This window comes from Canis lupus, chromosome 18 (assembly GCF_011100685.1).
Source record: "Canis lupus familiaris isolate Mischka breed German Shepherd chromosome 18, alternate assembly UU_Cfam_GSD_1.0, whole genome shotgun sequence".
NCBI classification, from domain to species: domain Eukaryota; kingdom Metazoa; phylum Chordata; class Mammalia; order Carnivora; family Canidae; genus Canis; species Canis lupus.
This window is the reverse complement of record NC_049239.1, coordinates 52,942,074-52,962,058: the sequence shown is the minus strand read 5'-3', so window position 1 is coordinate 52,962,058 and position 19,985 is coordinate 52,942,074. Positions and strand designations below refer to the sequence as shown.

Here is a 19,985-nt window from a genome sequence, read left to right as displayed (position 1 = left end):
ACCCCATCCCACACCCTGGTGAGCCTGGAGAAAAGATGGAGGGGAGTACGAGGGGGCCTGGGCTTAGGAGGAATCTCCCACCAAAGTGGGCTTCAGAAAGGCATCTGTCCGGCCCCAGAACTCTCAGCTGCCTCCCACCAATAACCTCCATATAGATTGCTGCACTCCCGGATTCTGCAGGATAAAGTTAGAGCAGAAGCAGGTAGGAGAACCAGAAACGCGGGAGCAGAGATCCTGAGCTTGGATCCTGATGAGGGGACTAGGGCCCACGTTTTGAGACACCAAGTACCAAAGAGGGCAGCCAAGGCCCATGGGCAGGAGGTCTGGCTCTCTGAGAGGTCAAAATTACTCTACGGACCCCCTTACTCTGGCCTGGCCCTCTCTGAAATGAGCAAAGAGCTGATTTGATTTGGAAAATGGGAAACAGAAGGCCTATCTCCAAGACTGCAGGCAAGCTGGGCTGGGATATTTTTTTCCAGTTACCTGGCCCCTTGTAAAAGCCTGCTCAGCCCTGACCCAGGCCTTCCTAAACCTTAGGGGGAAAGATCTGGCCCATGGGACCAGCATCCTAGTCCTCGGGGAACACCAGCCACAGAAAGCCCTCCCCCAGAAAGGCTGGCAGCCCCAGGTCCCAGGGCTCCCTGAGATGACCAGCCAGGCCCTCCCTCTGCCCCCTACCCTGCGTCCCAGGTCTCTAGCCAAAAGGGTCGGGAAGGAGCAGCCCTTGGAAACCACCCTAGCGCTGTGGCAATGAGAGGGTGGCCAGCCCCAGAGACAAAAAGCCAGGCCAGTGTGGGATTATAAAGGTAAAGAACTCCAGGTGCCTCTGAGACAAAGCAGAGGCCAGGATGCCTGTGCTCCAGGAGGTCAGGGCAAAGGCCTGGACCCTGTGCAAGACGTGAGCAGAGGTTCACATCACCCCCTTCACTTCTTCTGGGGGAAAGGCATGGGTCTCCCCCACCTCTGCGCCCCAAGCCAATTGGGGGAGGGGACCGCAGCTGGGAAGGGCTGCATCGGGATAGAACAGCTCTCCGGAAGACACAGGTTTTATCCACAAAACAGGCGAGGACCAAGCATTTGGACTGAGTCTAATTCCTTGCTCTGAATGCCCCCTACAAACTTTACCCGAGATCCACTAGCATCTTCTTCCAAATCCCCTAAATCCAGGAGCCAGACCCAGAGCCCTAAACCTTTACTCAACTCTCCCAGACAGAACTAGCCTTCTCCGCAGGCTCCTATCCTTGGAGACCCAGGCCCAGGAGCTGGGTGCCCCACGTCTGGCCCTCTGTGCCCCGCAGACCTGTAGGACGGCATGGGGCGGGACAGAGCCTCATCTCTCCCCTTGCAGACCCTTCCACTGCCCAGCTCCCAGGCAGCCTCATTAGCATGCGCCACTCTCCCTCTGTCACCACGGCAACCAGCTGCTCGGCTCCCTCAGGCATGACAGCACCAGCCATCTTGGTGAAGGGGAGGCCGGTTCCCTGCCCTGTCTACCCCTGGCTCCAGCCAGCCTGGCCTGAGGGTACACTCCCTAAAGCCTAAGCCCACACCCCCCGCCCCCATTTCCCAGGTCTGAAATCTCTTCTCCTTCCCCGTGCCCAGGCTGCCTGGGTAAGCCCTCCCCACCTCCACCTGTGGCATCAGCCCCTCCTCCCACCCCCGGGAGAAGAGGCTGGCAGTGATGGATGGCATTACCAAGGGTCCTTTCTTAGGGCACTTTATCTGGCTGCTTCTGGGTCTTCTCTCCCTGCTACAAGAGGCTAGGGAGAAAGGAGGTAGGGCAACCAGAATCCCCAGGAGATGCTGTCAGGGGCTGGGGAGCAGGATGGCCGGGTCCCCAGGAGAAAGCTAGGCCTGAGGCACAGTGTTGAGGGGCAGGAAAAGAGGACTCCAAGATCTCAACTGCAGAGTCCAGAGCATTGTGCCCCAGAGGAGGCCCCAGCCCACCCCACCCCCTGGAACCACTCCCAGTCTCACTCCTTAACGCTTCTATCAGAACCCCCAAGAAGACCAGCATCAAGAGAAGGAAGACAGCTGCAGGGGACAAGACTGAGAGACACACAAGCAGACACATCACAGAGAGACAGACACACAGAGGCGTCACAGCCCCGGTGTGTATACACACACGCTGACAGGCGGGCACACGCAGTGCCATCTCCAAGCCAACAGGTCACCATGCCGCCCCCAACAAATGGCTCAGCAGTGTCTGTAGGGCCTCATGCCCCATTTGTCCCCGACAGTGTCCCTTCTTGTCCCTGTCTACCCTACGTGCTCAGAAAAGAATTGGGTCCTCTCTGTCCCCTCCTGGCTCGGTCACCTCTCCCCAAAGGCCCTCCTGCTTTCTCCTTTAGCTTGGCTCTTCCCCCCCTCCCCCGCCAAGTTCTCCCCTTTCTGCCTCTCCCTCTACTTCTCCTTCCTGCCTCTACTTACCCCCCTCCTTTCTCCCATCTCTCTGCCCCATCCTTCCTCCCCACAAGCCTTTCCCTTCAGGCTCATTTCCCTCTCTCCTCCTCCCTCCATCTCTCCCTTTGTTCCGGAGGAGACATGACATCAAGAGCAAGTAAAAGTCACATCAGCACTAAATCTTATCTCCAGCCCTCAGAAGGTTTCGTCCACCCAGACACACAGACTCTCTCTCTCTCACACACACAGAGGTAAACACTGACATGCAGAGATGCAGACATAGATGCAGACACTACTACGAAGGCACACAGAGATGTGGGCCACGCCACAGAAGACACGATGACCGGAGTGCACGCGCCTCCACATGCGCTCAGGCACCAGCACCCAAGCAGACAGGTACAGGTGTGCACGGAGGCACACAGACACAACGCAGCAGCGGAACCTCCCGAACACGTGTGCACACAGATACACACTACTCTCTCACACACACACACTCAGATGGGTGCTTGCCCGCTGGGATCAGGGGAACGGTGGTCACCCAAGGAGAAGAGACATCAGTAAGCAACAAGCCAAATCATGGACACCACAAGGAATAACAGATTCCAGGCCACACTTGAGCCAAAAGCCCTCCCCTTCTTTCCTACCCAGGACTCGGGCATCCTCGAGCATACTCGGGAGGCTGTCCCCTGCTCCTCGCACGCCAGGGCCCTGGCCCAGGGAGCTCCCAGCCTGGAGCTCCTCCCCCCCCACCTGCTTCTTGCTTCTCCAGGGTAAGAATGTGGGCCAGGTATGGTGACCGGGTCCCACCTCCTGCCCAGCTTGCTGTCTGCCTTCTCCACAGTGGCTGGGGGACCATCTCACCTAGTGATCCCTTCTCCCTGGCCTTGTCCACCCCAGAGGAATAAAAGGGACAGAGCCAACCAAAGCCAGAGGGGAAGACTCAGAAGATGACAGGAGCCCAGGGAGAGCCTGGGGGAAAACCAAGGCAAGGAAAGAGGTCCAGAGACAGAGCCCTGGAGAAAAAGAAAGGTAAACACAGAAACCAGAGAGAGAGAGAGAGAGAGAGAAGGAAAATGAAACAGAAGACAGGGAAGGAATGGACAGAGGGACTCCAAAGAGAGGCATGCTTCTGCCCTACCCCTGGCCTGCGGCCTGGGCCAAAGAAAGAAGGAGATCGCCCCTACCTACCAGCCCTGGGGGCAGGGGGGGCCTGCTCAAGTGTCAGAGTGGAGAAGCCGTCACCCACCTACACCTGCTGACACAGTGACCCAGGGACACAGCTCCCCACCCTCTGCCTGCATTTTTCAGACCCAGAGCAGACCACCCAAGCAGTCCCCAGCCGCGGGCTCCCCCCCCCCCCCAACTTTGTGGCCATCTTAGGCTCCCTCAGCTGGGCTGGGCAAAAAAAGCTGTCTCCTCACTCACTTCTGGAACTTCAGATCCTCCAGCGCCATCCCTTCACCCTTACTCCTGTCTCCTCCCTAAAGAGGAGGAAATGCCAGCTGGCAGGCTAGCACTGAAGACTGGCAAGTGGAAAGGCCTGCCCTCTGCCCAGCAGTTCTCCCCAGCAAACTAATAAAGAGGGAACAGGCAAGACGTGGGGCTGAGGCAGCCAAGAGGACCCCCAGACATCCTTCCCTAGCAGGTCCCAAACATGGGGCAGGAGAGGGAGCCCTTAGGTGGCCAATAACACACCCTCATATAAGACCCCATGGTGATTGATCCACCACCCCAATGACCAAAAAGCATCACTCACCTTCCATGGGGTGCTCCTCTGCAGGCCAGCAAGGTGCAGGAAAGGGTAAGGCAGAGAGAGAGAAGAAAGGAGGGCTCATTAGTGGGGGTACCAAGAACAGGGTTCCCAGGGGGTGATGAGTTCAAAGTCCCTGAGCCCACCCAGGTCCTGGCACAAGTCACCCAGGCTGGAAGGCTCTGCTAAGAACAAGATTGAGAGAGAGCTGCTCCCGGGAGTCAATGCCTCATACACGGGGTCACGCAGTCCAGGAGGACCCAAATCTCATGTTACATTTCAGGAAACTGAGGCCCAGGGCAGGGAAGTGACCCTCAAGGTCACATGCAGAATCGGAGGAGAGCCAGGTGTGGCAGGCAGGCAGTCTTGACTTTCTCAAGTACACTCCTCCCCTGCATTCCACTGTGCCTCGAAGACAGATGGGGACACACTCACATGGAGCTTACCCGAGACACACTCACACTTGGTGACACACTGACACACATAGGCACTCAGTGATCCAGAGACACATATAATCTCTCACAACCCACACCTGAAGCCTTTGCACACCCAGATGCAACCACCTCCCACCCGACCAGGGGAGAAAAGTTATCCATAGAGGTCAGAAAACACAGTTGTGCCTCAAAGTGCCATGTGACTCCCACCCCAGGCACGTAACCTCTCTGAGCCACCAGGCCCTCCCCTGTAAAAATGAGAGAGGCAGACTACATCACTTCTGAGGCCCTGGCCCTAGGTCCTGCCGCAGCCTCTGGGTAGCCAGCCCTCACCTAGGAGGGGTCTGCTTGGGCCTGGCCCTGAGGTCTTCATCCAAATGCGGACAGTTCCTCCAGAGAAGCTACAACTCCTGCTCTGGGAGCCAGGTCACCTCCTTCTCCAAACCTTTCTCACATGCCCACCTACTGGGAGACTTTAGAGGAAGCAACAGGCGGGCAGAGAAACAGCACAACCTACAAACGTACAGACCCTGTGGGGAAACACACACATACATATGCACGTGCACATGGGCGTGCAGGCCCCAGGATACACACATATACATACAAACCGCTGTTCAGTGCACACTCACGCCCACATGCACACACTGTCTCCTACCTCCAGCATCATTTTATGTTATTTGCTCAGTGGCTCTTAGGGGGTTAGCTGCACTCCAGAAACACACACACTGTCATTTATCAGACCTTATCCCACCTCCGTAATACATACACACACACAGGCTGAATGCAGAATCAATACCCACACAGTGATCTAATACCTAATATTAGATGCATACACCACCACCACACCCCACACTCCCTCCGCCCGCTAAGACTCCTGCCCTCTGATGAACACAGCCCCCTCCCTTTCTATCCACTGACCATCTATCTGCATTTCACACAAGCCTTAACATATCTACGTGTGTTACACACAGAGAGCTTCTTTTACCTGCCAGCTGCATCCCCCAAAAGCTCTGTCCACAATGATTTTCTTAAATAAACTGAATCCCATTGCATTTATGGTAGGGGTTGCCAGAGAGCTAGAAAAATAGCTCTTAGGAAAATCCCTGGGCTCTCATGAGGAGTCTCATGTCAGAACCTCGTTGGCCCCAGTCTGTGAAGACCCTGGTCAGCACAACCATCTCTCCAGCATCTGTACGAATAAAGAGGCATGGTGATTTCTAGATAATCCAACATGGCCAGTATTTCAAAAAGGATTCCCACCTGCCACAAACGTGGGCCGTGCTATACTTAGGAAGGTGCAAGAAGCAAGCTTGGTTTGCTGGCTGCCTGAGCCTTCCCTCTCCTGGCTTCCAAGAGTCAGCTCCTAGAGACTCATTGACCTCTCCTTCTCTGCTGTTCTTTGCTTTCTGCTGATTCACCTGTGTCCCACACCTGCCATCATAGACCCTTCCTGGCTCAGGTCTCTGCCCTCCACACTCCTTCCTTCTCCCTGCCCTCCTTGGTGATAGCTCACTTCCATGGCTTAAGGACTCCCCAACCTGTGTTTGTAGACTGGGCCTCTTCCCTGGGTGCCAGTTCTGCGTCCCCATCTGTGTGCTGAGCAATTACTCAGACAGCTCCCTGACATTCAAACTCCACCACCAAAGCCATGCTTATCTCCATCCCCGCAGCAAAGTGCCCATTTCCCTGCTTTTGGCAAAGGTACTGCTTTCAACCAACATTTCTTGGGTGACCCACTAACATGTCCCCTCTTCTGCCAGGTTTGAGAGACCATGAGTTAGCCAAGTGCCCAGTACCATACTGACCCTCACCATGCATCTCACCATTACCCTCCCAACAACGTCATGAGCTTGGTGGTAGTACCTACTTCCTGTGGACAGGAAAGGAATCTTGCCCAGCAGCACAAAATCACCTTTGACTTTGATCACTGTGCTCCTAAGTCATCATAGCCCACACTCTCACCCTTCACCCCTGGCTTCCTGCAAGAGCCTCCTCCTGGGTGGTCTCCCTGTCCACCCCCAACTAGGCTCTCTTGGCACAGGTGCCAGATACACCTGTCTAAATACTGCTGTGATCAACACACATGCACACACACACACACACACGTGCACATATGCATTCATGCTCAGAACTTTCCAGTGGCTCTGATACAAATCTCTCTTCCATGTTCTCAACCTATGTTTCCACCTGCCTTCAGAGAAGCTCTACCTGAGTGTCTCATGGGCTTCTCACCCTCAACACGTCCAAGATGGACTTCCTAACCCTTCTCCCACAAGCCCTTTCCTCCTGCCTGCTTTCTCTGATCAAGGTAGGCATCCAGAAATCAGCCTCGCTCTTTTTTTTCATATCAATCACCAGATCCTGTCAGTTCCACCATCTAAAATCCTAAAAACTGGGCAGCCCGGTGGCTCAGTGGTTTAGCACTGCCTTCGGCCCAGGGCATGATCCTGGAGACCCAGGATCGAGTCCCACATCAGGCTTCCTGCATGGAGCCTGCTTCTCACTCTGCCTGTGTCTCTGCCTCTCTCTCTCTCTCTGTTTCTCTCATGAATAAATAAATAAAATCTTCAAAAAAATAAAATAAATTAAATCCTAAAAACTAAAAAAACTGGGATCCCTGGGTGGCGCAGCGGTTTGGCGCCTGCCTTTGGCCCAGGGCGTGATCCTGGAGACCCGGGATCGAATCCCACGTCGGGCTCCCAGCATGGAGCCTGCTTCTCCCTCTGCCTGTGTCTCTGCCTCTCTCTCTCTCTCTCTGTGACTATCATAAATAAATAAAAATTAAAAAAAAAAAAAAAAAAAACTAAAAAAACTCCTGGAAATGCTTTTCATCCCCCATCCCTCCTCCACCACAGCCCCCATGTCCAGACCCTCCTCGATTTTCTCCTTGGAATATTAATAAGCCTCTTCAATGATCCCCCCCCTACAGCCAGTCTTTCCTCCTACAATTCTTAGTTCACGCACCACCAAAGTGGTCTAACCAAGTCATGATCCTGCTTAGAATCCTCCAGGGCTTCCCAGTGCCTCCAGGATAAAGTCTGACCTTCTCAGGTAAGTCCATTGGAAGTTCGGCCATGCTTCCCTCCAACCTCCTTTCCTGCAACAATCCAGGCTCCAGCCACACCCAGCTGCCGTCCATCCTCTGATGTGCTACATTTCTGCACATTCCCTTGGCTTAAAACATCCTTCCCTGTTCTCACTCCTCCCACCCTCAGCTCTTGTTTTAAGACCAGGTCAGTATACCTCTGTTTGTGTTCCCAACTGGCTTCGCAGGCAGGGCTAGCCGCCCCTCTTCTGTGCCCACTCTCAATATGTACATTGTATTATTATTTCACTTTATTATATCTCTATTGCAATTGCATTTCCATGTCGGCTTCCTGGCTGGACTGTGCAATATCCAAGAGCAAGGACAATGTCTCATTCATCTCTACCTCCAGCTGCTTGCAGTTCCCGGCTCAGGAAAAGGCATGCCTATGTTTGTTGAATGAATAATCAAAAACACTTCTCACATACTGAGTACTTCAAGTGTCCCTGGCTCTTTCTGTGCATTGTTTCCATCCCTCATCAGTGGATGCTGCTATATCAGTCTCTCCTAGAGATGGGGAAACTGAGCCTCATAAGGTGGAAGAGACTTGTCTCATGGCACGCTGCTGGTGAGGGACAGAGTCAAAATGTGGCTTTCAAACTTCCCATGGGCTACATTCTTGGCTGGAAGTCAAGACTTTTATTAGCTGACCTGACTCTACAGTTCTTATCTTATCTCCCCCAAAGCACAACCATCTTGGTCTCCTCGCCCACCTGCCACTCCCCCCTCCGCCCACCCCCCACCCCCTACACACCCAGCTCACATCTCCTAGACTGCTCATTTAGGCTGTGTTGCTGGAGAGAAAACCCTGCCTGTTCCTTTCCACCTCCATGGATCTCACTCACTCACTCACTCCACAGATCTCAGCCCCCATTCAAGATCTGGCTGAGTCTCACCTCCTCCTTGTAGCCTTCTCTGACCACCGGGGTTAATGATCATAGTAGCATTTATCGATCATTTACAATAGTGACTGGCATGTTGTAAAGGATTTCCATGCAACTCATTTAGTCCTTGCAACAACACTGTCACCTCCATCTTATAGAGTAGGACATTGAAGAACAATGTGATTAAGTAAATTGCCCAAGTTTACACACATAGCAAGTAGCAAAGTCAGATTCGACCCTGGGCAGCCCTTGCTCTTAACCACTCTGCCATGTGAGGCTTTCCTTGTGAGTATCTTTCTCCTCTCTGGGTTCTCATGCCAGCCACCCCCTGTACTGCTCTCTTGAGCCTGGAGCCATCTCCAGCAGCAGAAACTGTCAGGACCACGGGTATCGGATGTTACAGCTGACTGAATGATCCCACATATGTGACTCATTTACTCAACTTACACACAGAGGTCTTATCTGCCCCACCAGCGGGCATAGAGGGTATTGTCTTGCCTAATACGAACTCGGGATTCCAGCAGATTCGTTATCAAGGACAGTGATGAAGACCAGAACAAAAGAAAAGAAAAGGTTCTGAGCAGCCAAAACGAACATGATTGACAGTTATACATTAAAAACTGTTATCTCCTCATGGGAGAACCTCTCAGACATTGCCGAGAACCCCATCACTGGTGGCGACACACAGCCCCAACACGCTTGGCAATGCTGATTTCCAAGTTCGCAAACAGAGAGGTGGGGAGAGAGGTGCCACCTGACAACTCCTCTTAAGAGAGGAGGTGGAAAAACTCAGAGAAGCTAATTTAAGGACTCCAAATACAGCAGTCAGGCATCATGTCAGGCAGGGACAAACCTCAATGAAGGAACCACTGTGTGACAGGCCAATACCTGAGGGGAATCACGACATCCTGAGTCATCTGGAAAAGGTTAAATCACTTTCCAAATATTATGTTTAGGGAGGCAGAGAGGTGTGCAACATATCTCAGAAAGATTTCCATCTGAAATGGTTTCAGTGTTGGTGAGTTCTGTACTTTAATGGGATAACGCTCCACTTTCCGGGGTGAGTTCCTCCCCCCCACCCTCCCTCCCACCCCGGCTCCTGAAGACTGAGATTTTACTGATCGATTTCTACTGCCCTCCTTGGTGCTGGGACAGCTGGCTGACAAACACAGGCACACACCCTCGTCACATACTGACTTGAGGGAGAAGCTGTGACCCGAAGAATTTGGGGGTGGTTACTGGCTTCTGCTGAAATGCTGTCCCCAAATACCCCCCAGGAAACCAAACACGAGTAATGCATGGGCACAACTGACCAACTGCCTGAGCTTCGGGAGGCAGCATGGACAAAGGTGGGCAGGGCAACAGGTCTCGGAGTCAGCTCCAGGTTCAGATCCTAGCTTTTCCATCTCTGGCAGTGGCACAAGAATTAAATGATATAAAAGTTCAAGGCACCTAGAGAAAAACACTCACTAGCTGTGAGGCCCTGTGCCCTCCCCCCTTGACTGTGTGATCTGGTCTCTTTTTTTGTTCTAACTGCTCCTTCGCTATGTCTGTGGCCACTCCTCTCCAACTGTGGGCTCCTCTGAAGTCTCTTTACCTTCTTCTTGACCACCTCATCCAATTCCAGAACTTCAAATAGTCTCTCTCTCCATACAGGCCCCTGTGGCACCCAGGTCTCCATCCACAGCCCTGCCTGCAACTCAAAGCTCCAGTCTCACATTTCCAACAGCCTGGACGCCTTGGTCTAAGAAGATCAAGGGACACCGCAGTTCGACACGTGTATGATCTGTGACCCAACCCTCTCAAATCTGCTCCCCATCCATCCTCCACTTTCCTTTCACTTTGCTGCTGCCTACGCCGCTGCCGCCGCCACCACCACCACCACCACCACCACCACCACCATCACCACCACCACCGTCCTTCAAGCAAACTTGAAACCCCATCACCCCTGACTCCTCCCTGTGAGTCCTAGAGCTTCCATCCCAGCAACAGCTCCCGAGCACCAGCACCGCTGCTTCTACTACTGTCACAAGTGCCACCCCCATCCTCACCACTCTCCAAGACAAGCACGGTTCAGAGCCTCAAAATCTCTCTCTCTTGAACTATCTCCCAACTGATTTTTCCACTGCACAACTCTGCTCCCTCTAATGCTTCTATACCACACTCCCAGCTTCTGAAATATAGCTCTTATTATTCATATATCTACTCAAGATTCTTTGGTGGCTGCATTTGCCAATACTCAGGACACAATAGCCAATAAATTTTGGTTGAATGATTAAGTCAAAACTCCAAGATGTGACTTCAACCTGCTTCTCCTGCTTTAGATTCCATTCTTTTTCTTATATTCTTGGTGCCCCTCTACGGACATGGCGTACACATCCCTTCCTTCCACGTCTTTGTTTTTATTGTCTATGCATGGGGTGGCCTCCTCAAACCAAGCTTACTCATCCATGCCTAAGGTCAATAGCATGCCTTTTATTCAATAGCAATATTGCTTCAATAGCATGCCTTTTATTACGGATCCCCCCCCCCAACTTGTAAAACCATCTCCCTCCTCAAAAGATCAATAGCATTCTGTTTGTTATAGTAACTACCATCTACTAACCATTTATTATGTACCAGACATTCATTTAATACCCACAACAGACTTGTGGGACAAGCATGCTTATCTCCATTTACAGGTAAGGAAAAATTCGTCCGAAGGGTAGGCATTCACCTGATGGCATAGGCCTAGTAAATGCAGAAGTCAGATTGAAACCCAGACCTGAAGGGCCCCTGGAGGGCTCAGTCTGTTAAGCTAAGCGCCTGCCTTCAGCTCAGATAATGATCCTGGGGTCTTGGTATCAAACCCAGTGTCGGCCTCCCTGCTCAGAGGAAAACCTGCTTCTCCCTCTTCCCCCTCTGCTGTGCTCTTGCTCTCGTTATCTCTTTCTCAAATAAATAAATAAAATCTTTAAAGAAAATTTTAAAAAGAAAGAAAGAAACCCAGACCTGAGTCTGCATTTGATCACTAAGCTGCACTGCCTTGCTGCATCTCTTTGGGAATATATTACACTATTTCGTCTGTTTTCTTTTGCTGGTGTTTATTGACCATCTTCTATGTGCCAGACACTAGTCTAAGCACTTCATGTGAATTAGCTGATTTAGCTCCCATAACAACTCTGTAAGGTAGGTACAAATTATTACCCCCCATTTTCCAGAAAAAAAGAAACCAGGACAGAGAGAGCTGAAGTCCAAGGTCACATGGCCTGGGCAGTCTGGCTGCAGAATCTGTGCTCTTCACCACACACTGGACTGCTTTTTTACCTGTTTTCCCAATTAAACAGCCGACACCCCGAGCAGCATCTTATTCATTTCTGACCCCCCTTCAGCTCTCAACATGAGGCCTCACACAAAGAAGGCCTCAATAGCTACTTATAGAATTCAATCACCAACCAACATAAGAAGCCCACACATGAATAACATGCCTCTACCTCCCTGCTGGCACACCATCACTACAAGTAGCTTTATACTCCTCTCCTGAACTAGGTAGACCCCTGCCATCCGTCCTATACATCTGTGCACCCATTCCACTCGAGGTCTCACACATATACCTGCACAGCCTCTCCCCTGGTCACTTTTCAGCCCTTTATCCTCACACATGAGTGACAGGAGGAGTTCACATCCAAATCACTGCACAGTCCCTGTCGATTCCATCCCAGCTTTGGTGATAATCAGCAGTGGGTACACACACTTAGTTACTCATACTTAGCTCTCTCTTCAATTACCTGTGGTTAGAACTGCCCCCCTCACACTGGGTGGGGAGGGGCGGGGGCAGGGAAAAGCACATTTCCTAACAGGGAAGTTCTCGGTCAATGGGTAGGCCCAGACCCAGGAAGGCAGGGGGGATTCCAAAGCATCCACAAATCCATATGCACACCAGATACTGAAGGCAAATTGATATGTCTTGCATATAAAGCTAAAAAACTTTTTTTCTAATGTATATTTGATTAACCACAATGGCAAATATAACATTGAAGTCATCTAAAAGCTTTCCTGAATTCATAGCAGTTTGAGTCGTCCATTTTCACAGCGGACAGATATAAAAATAACTCCTATTTGGAAAGGTACTGTGAATTACTGGCTTTTTAAAATGCCCACAATCTCCATAAAATTGAGAATCACTCAAAGCAGATAATAATGACGTGACTGTAACTTCAGGGGAAACCTGGGGACTCTGGCCCTGGGATCTGTCTTGGGATGAGGAGCCAGGCCTAGTCCCCTTAAAGTCTTCCTCCTCAACCCCCACACCCAAAGGTAGGAGTGCATTCCTTTCCTCCTCTGCTGGATGAGAATGTACTAGAAGTAGTGTAATGAGCACAGGATATTACAAAAGCTGCCCAGGAAATAGGAACAAATATAAAGAGAGGGAATGAGGTCACAGGGTGGGGAGAAGGAGACAAATCAGTAGGGCTGTCACTGTGCCTGTCACCTCCAGAAACAATCAGTGTTTACAACCCCAGGCCCACCCACAACATATATCTGAAAATATACGCAGACATATTTCCATATGCACATACCCAAGCCTTTATTCTCTCAAATACTTATTAGTATATCTTAATTCATTCTACAAATCCTTATCAAACACCCACTAAGGGCCTGGTACTATATTCGGTACTAGGAAGGCAGAGAGGACTATCTCTGCTCTTTTATCACAGACAAAGCACCACCACTCCCCAACAGCTATCATACATACATACACACAGAGGTAACTCTCCCCCAACCAGCTGTATGACACTCACCTAATACCCCTTTTCCTTTTCTTCATGAATCTCACACACACACACACACACACACACACACACACACACACACAAAATGTGTCAGATATGCAGCCATCTCTCCCAGCTCAACACAGCTAACACATTTATCTCATACACATCCAACACATCCATATGATACACACAACTGTCTCTCCTCCACACATCTCAGACACACAACCACACAGCCCATATTCAAAAGCACACACCTTGTTTGGCTCACTGGGCACCTCACTGGCCAATAAATCCTTTCAGTGAATGGACACCGGGGCTCTGGTGGACCAATGTGCCTCTGGCTGCATTTTTCAAACACTTAGGCCCAGTTTTGCCAGTGAGACCAGGGACTAACTACTGTAACCTTTCTGTAGCTCAAATTCCCCCTTCCATCAAGTTAGAAGTGTGGTTCATCCTATTTTCTTAGAAAGGCTGGGAGGGGAAAGGTCATAGAGATCAGAAAATCAAGTTCAAAGTCTTGAAAAGGAAGATTCTCTATGGAGTTCCAATGTCTTACTGAGGTCTCACATTAAAACACATGCACACGGTTACCTACACATGAGCACACACCCTTACACCTGTGTACTATTCAATCTCCTAGGCACTGCACTCCCATCTGTAAACACTACTCTGTTCAAGCAAACCATTCGCACATAACACACACAGTGCCAGACTCACAGCTCCACATGCAGGCAAACACACACAGACACACGCTTTCACAGTTTAGGGAGCACCTGAACTCCTTGGAGAAAAGGTGAGAAGGTGTCAGGTTAACTTAATACACACAGTTCCTGAAGATATATCCCACAACCTTATATAAATAACCCCACAAAAGCAATCCAAACACTCTCCTTAAGGATTCCCCCACCACAACCGCAGATACACAGTTAAAATACTGTATATCCCAAACCCAGGGCCGCACCTGCAGACTCAACTCCTCCCATGGCTGTCCGCATGCTGGCAGCCAGCAGGACACCCATCCCCAAAGCAGTCCTAGGGCTGCACCAGTCTGTAGGCACATGCAGGCACACACATGCACATGCACCACTCCCCCCAAAGACTCCACCTCTTGAGAGAGTGGGCAGACACACACACAGCTGCTAGATGGCCCGCAGCTTCTAGCGATCTGGGACAGAGGAAAGCATGCCTGCACCGCAGACCAGGGCCGAAGGAGATTCCCATCCCCACCCCCAAACTGATGGGGAATGTCTCCCCCACTCCCCCACCAGACCAAAGTACAGCAAGTGCCTTCAAGTCCCTCCTTCCCCCTGAACCACAGCCCACAGGGACCCGGGCCTGGCGCCACCAGCGACCTGTCCCCTCTTCACTCGGCTCCGCCTCTGGGGAATTCGTGGAAGCTCTCCCTCCCCCAAAACTTCCCTTCCCAGTCACAACCCCGCCATCTGCCACCCCCCTCACCTGCCCTTGCTGCGCGCCCTTCTCCCCACGCCCGGTCCCTCTGCCTCCCGTCCCGCCCGAGCCTCAGCGGCGGTACTTCCCACGCTTCGCTCTCAGAGGCTCGCAGACCGCGGCCGCCCCGGCCCCGCCCCGGCCCCTCGCGCTCCGCCCCCAGGCGGCCCACCCCGCCGCCCCCGCCAGCCGTCCTCGCGACCTCTCCCGCGCCCCCCGCCAGCACCAGTCCGGCGCCCACACTCCCTCGCTCACCCCACCCGCAGGACCGCCAGCGCCCGGCCCTCGCCCTCCGGCCACCCCCGCAGGGCCAGACCACACGGCGCCACCCCCAGGGCGTCCCGCACTGGCCGCACCACACAGGTCACTGGTTGACCGGGCGCTCCCTGTCCCCACCGCGCGTCCTCACCCGCCCCTCGCGACCCTCGCGTGCTGGTGCGGACACCCCCAGGCCAAGACCCCGGGACGCGGCGCCCGGCGGCGGCTCCCCCGGGCTCACCTTCGCTGCAGAACTTGCCGCCGAAGCCCGTGTGGCTGCAGTCGCAGCCCACCTCGCCGGGGGCCAGCACCGTGCAGAGGCCGCCGTTGGCACAGGGGTTGCGCGCGGGTGCGCACAGGGGGTCGGCGGCGGCGCCTCGCAGGCCCTGGCTGCCCAGGAGCGCGGGGGGCCGCTCGCCCAGCTTCAGGTTGGCCAGGAGGCCGCGGAAGGGCGGCTCGTACTTGACGGTGCTGAGCGTGAGCGCCGAGAGGCGCACGTCGGGCGGGATGCCGCCCACGAACAGGTCGCTGGCCACCTGCATCTCTCGCCGCTTGGAGCGCACCTCGGCCGAGCGGACCTCGCCGTCCACCGCCAGCGCCGTGCGGCGCGCATCGCGGGTCAGCAGCACCATGTGCCAGCGGTCGTCGGCCGCCGGCGTGTCCAGCTGCAGCGTGGCCGGCTCGGCGCACGAGAGCGTGAAGCGCAGCCGCAGGCGCCCATCCACCAGCAGCAGCTCCAGGAAGTCGCAGTCGCCGCCGTCGTCCAGGTAGAGCAGCAGCGCGCGCGTGGCGTTGGTGCGCAGGCTGAAGCTGAGCTCGCCGCTGCTCGCCGCGCCCGCCCAGCGCGCGTAGCGAGCCCACTGCCCCGGGCCGCCGCCGAACTCCAGGCCGCCCGCGCCCGCCGCCAGCGTCAGCAGCAGCAGCAGCAGCGGCAGCGGCGGCGGCGGCGACGGCGACGGCGGCCGCCACGGGCTCCCGGCCGCCATCCCCCCGGCCCCGCCCGGCCCCCGGCCCCGCTCAGGTTTCAGAGCCGCGGGTGCATGGGGCGGGGAGGGGGCCGGGTGCCCCCCGCGCCGAGCGGGGCTCCCTCGTCGGCTCACGGTGCCATGAGCCCGGCCGCGGGGCGAGGCGCAGAGGCCCAGGTCCCGGCCTCCCGGGGCGGCGGCGGCGGAGGAGGAGGAGGAGGAGGAGGCGCCCCTCCCCCGCTGCGGGCTCCAACGAAAGGTGGGGGAGGGATGCCTGCGGGGAAACAGAGAGGAAAGGGTTAATGAGGGGCTCGGAGGAGGGGAAGGGTTAAGGGAGGGGATCATTGGTGCTGATTCCCCCGTCACCCAGTTGTTTCCCTTTAGGATTTGAGGAGCTGGCCCTGACCCAGAGAGGGTCCCAGAGCAAGGGACATCACCGTGGACGGTAGTTCTGGGGCCCAACACTTGCAGAGAGATGGCACTCATTAGGGTGATTATCAATTTGAGACGTGCGCGAGTGGGTAGTAGCCTCTTAAAGGTTCGGTGGGAGCCCAGGTCAGGACCAGGGCCAGCTCCTGGGGGTGAGGCCTGGAGAGCTACCCCAAGCTGGTGACCCCAGCCCCTTCCTCTCTCAGAGCCACCCAACATCTGTGTGGTGCTCCCACCACCAGCCAGCCAGTCTCGGCTCTCTCGTCAGCTCCTGATGATGGATAATGAAGTTGCTAAATAATTCATTGGGATTAATTAAACGCCAATTCATCAATGGGATCATTGGGTAACCTGGCTGAGAAGGGGGCAAGGGAGAGAAGCTAGCGAGGATCGGCCAGGCCCCAAACCGTCTCCATCCATGCAAGGACACAAGCATCTGATTCCACATCTCCAATCCCCCCCCCCCCCCCAGATAACACTCACCCCAGCCTGGGTCCCAACCCCACTGATCACCAGCCCAGATCCTTCCTAAACCTAAATGTCTGTCACCCTCAACATCCAGTTTCCAGTCCTCAGCCTCAGGCCTGGCCCAATACCTGGGTTCTCTTCACCCCTCAGTTCCACCTCCCTCCCCATCCAGGGCTGGGGGAGCCACCAGGAGGCAAGCAAGCTTATTTACATAAAATTGCCTTTCTGAAATGATTACCCTTGTAACGGGCTGTCAGAGAGCAATTTATACCCCACACCGGGGAGGGGAATTTGCATCTCGTTAAACTCCGAGTCGTAATTATTTATATCCAACAACCCTCCTGAATATTGCATTGATTTTATTTTGGGGAGGGAGGAAGGGAAGGAGGTGGGGAGAAGCTTGGGAAAGAAGCAGGGAGGGGCCAAAGTTTAGGAAGAGATAGGGAAAGATGGAAGGGGGGCGGGGGCAGGGGAGGTAATCGCAGGAAAGGTGACAGAAGAGTGATGGAGGAGAAAGGTGGCCTGATGGGGAGAAGAGGAAAGAGAAGATGGAGAAAATTATTCCAAACAGCATTAGTCAAAGCCCTGGATGCTGGGCATTTTTACAAATGGCATTTTACTTAATCACTCTGAGAAGTCCCGTTATTCCCATTAACCACTGGGGAAGCCCACATAGAAAGTCTAGGGACTTGCCCAAGGGCACACAGCCCATCAGCAGGGAACTGGAACTTAATATCCACATGGGCCAGACTCCAGCCTGTCCACAAGGAGACAAACGATGGGGCAGCCACAGGTGTAGCTCAGGGCAGTGAGAAACAAAAGGAGGAGAGGTGAGGGAGATCAGATGGGTGTAGTCCCTTTCTACATGGGAGGAAGCCGGAGTATGAGGGGAGAGAGAAAAAGCTAGGGGCACCCTAAAAAACCATAGCAGGGGAGTGAGCAGAGAGTCAGGGAGGGCAGGGATGGTTGGATGACAAGTGTGCCAAGGAAGAAGGGACAGAGAAGTCCTCAGGAGAAGAGCGGGAGAGTTTGGGGAGCCATCTCCTAGAGACCCTCAAAGCCAAGTTCTCAAGTCCTTCCATCAGGCTTTTTCTGATTGTCACCCCCAGCACCCCACCCCCTGCCCAATCCCACAGGCGTCGATGGGGACTCAAGTGTCCTGCCTCACTGCCCCTCCAAGGGCTGCCCCTTCCCAAGCAGGGGACAGAAGGCAATCCAGGAAGACAGCCCCCTCTCCCTCTGAACACTGTCCGGGTTATATATAGCTTTGCCACTGCCTCTCCTCATTGGGTAATGGAGATAATTAACATGCGCGGGCTAATTAGCCAATCAAATTAAATGCAGCACCTGCTCCCAGGCTGATTGACGCCCTTACCCCCACACACATGCACCCCCACCCTGGCCCAGGGCAGGGGAGGGGGACCCTTAGGCTTGGGGAAGGGAAAGGCCAAACCCCCTCCTCTCCAGAAGGGGCAGGGAGACCCTCAACCGAGGCAGAGACCACAGGCCAGGAGGCCGAAAGAGTGACACCCTTCCTCTGTCATTTTCCCCCTCTGCTAGGGTCTCAGTCTTCACTGGCCCTGCCTCTCTCCCCACCCCCACCCCCACCTCCCAACACATTTTGGGGAGGGAATTAATTAGCTATCGATTTCCTCTAGCAGAGGGAATAGGATTTCGTGCTCTGTCCACTCACCCCTCAGCTCAGGAGAAGGAGGGGATTAGTTCCCCCTGCCCCACCATGGAGCCCAATCCCTCTGTCATACCCTAGGGGAGCTACCAGAGGGCTTCTTACTGAAAAAGCCTCAGGGCAGGGTCTCCCTTGCTGGGGAGGTTGGCAGAGCACAGATCAAGTGAAGGTTGGTGAGGAGGCCTCCAGAGGCTAGGAGGTAGCTGCCTGGGTCCTAGGAGCCAGAAGGAATTTACCTGGAGGCCAGTGAGGGTGGGGGGAGGCAAACTGCATGAGAATCCAGGAGGGGGTGACTCCTCGGGGCTGTGTGTGCCAAGCTGTGGAGGGGGAGTGTGGGAGGGGAGCGGGTCCTGTGCTGTGAGGCAGCTGGGGGGGCAGACACTGGGCTTGTGCAGTGTCTCCAGGGAGGGGTGAGGGCAGGGTCTGGGAACCAGGGCCCCTCACGACTCATTACTCATTCTCCCCACAGCCCACAGCTCCGCAGCACAGGCCAGCCTGGCTCGGTGCCGGCACAGGGACTGCCGGGCTGGCCAGAAGGAAGCCCCAGCCCTCCCTGGGTCCTCTCTCCACGGACCTAGGGACCCTTGGGGCAGCTTCAGGCTTGTGAGACAGTGAGGGCCCCAAGAGGAGTATGTGCTAAGTGGACACCTGTGTTCCTTCCACCCCACCCCACCCCCACAGTTCCCTGGGAAGCCTGCTGCTCTTCCCGTCCCTGGAACTAAGTTTCTGCTGACCCAGCCTCCAACCCACCCTTCCCCCCAGGATGCAGGGGGTTCCTGCAAACCTAGGACACACCATCCTTCCTCTGCTGGTACAGAGCTCTCTGGCCTCGGATCTCCGTGCCACCGGCTGGAGATCTCCATGCCACCTTGCCATTGCATTGCACAACTACATCAGGTAAACAAATGGTCCCCCTAGAGTTCTACAGGGCAATGGCCCTTCCCCCAGGCTCATGCAGGGCACTGGAAGCCCCCTGTACCCACAGTCCAGCCACTGCTCCCCAAGACACACTCTTCTTCTCCAGTGCCCACTGACTGACAAGTCAGCTCAGTGCACACTACCAGCCATCTCTGGCCCCTGTTCCTCTGGGGACCTGACCTCTCCCATGTTCCCTGGGATTCTGCACCCAGTCAGCTACCCAGTGCCTCCTACCCACAGATGGACTTTGCAGCCTTGAGCCAGTGAGGAGGGGACCCACCGAGGGGGGGTCGGTTGGGGATGCCTCGGCTACTCTTGGGACCTGGCCTACTCTCTCACCCACTGAGCCCTCTCCACAGACCCTTTCCAGGTCCTCCTAGGCTGACAACCTCCTTCTAGTCTTCCATAGCCAGGCCAGGCTAGTGCCACAGTGGCACGTAGGCTGTGATTTCTGGGATCCCCACCCCAGAACCTGGCTGGACCACCTGGCTGGACCACCGC

The 19,985-nt window shown here is 54.5% G+C and overlaps 1 protein-coding gene across 9 annotated transcripts in view; it reads right to left on the bottom strand.

Annotated features, from left to right (window-relative positions):
- Nucleotides 1-16,003, bottom strand: part of NRXN2 (neurexin 2) — a 96,920-nt gene extending 80,917 nt beyond the window's left edge. For 8 of the 9 annotated variants that reach the window (XM_038564086.1, XM_038564089.1, XM_038564087.1 and 5 more), the window contains exons 1-2: nucleotides 15,259-16,003; nucleotides 4,160-4,177 (exon numbers count right to left, since the gene is read on the bottom strand). In XM_038564086.1, the coding sequence (XP_038420014.1) occupies nucleotides 4,160-4,177; nucleotides 15,259-16,003 (763 nt within the window). Of the gene's footprint in view, nucleotides 1-4,159; nucleotides 4,178-15,258 lie in introns of those variants that run through there. The other variant, XM_038564094.1, reaches the window with a different exon arrangement.
- Nucleotides 16,004-19,985: the final 3,982 nt, after the last annotated feature.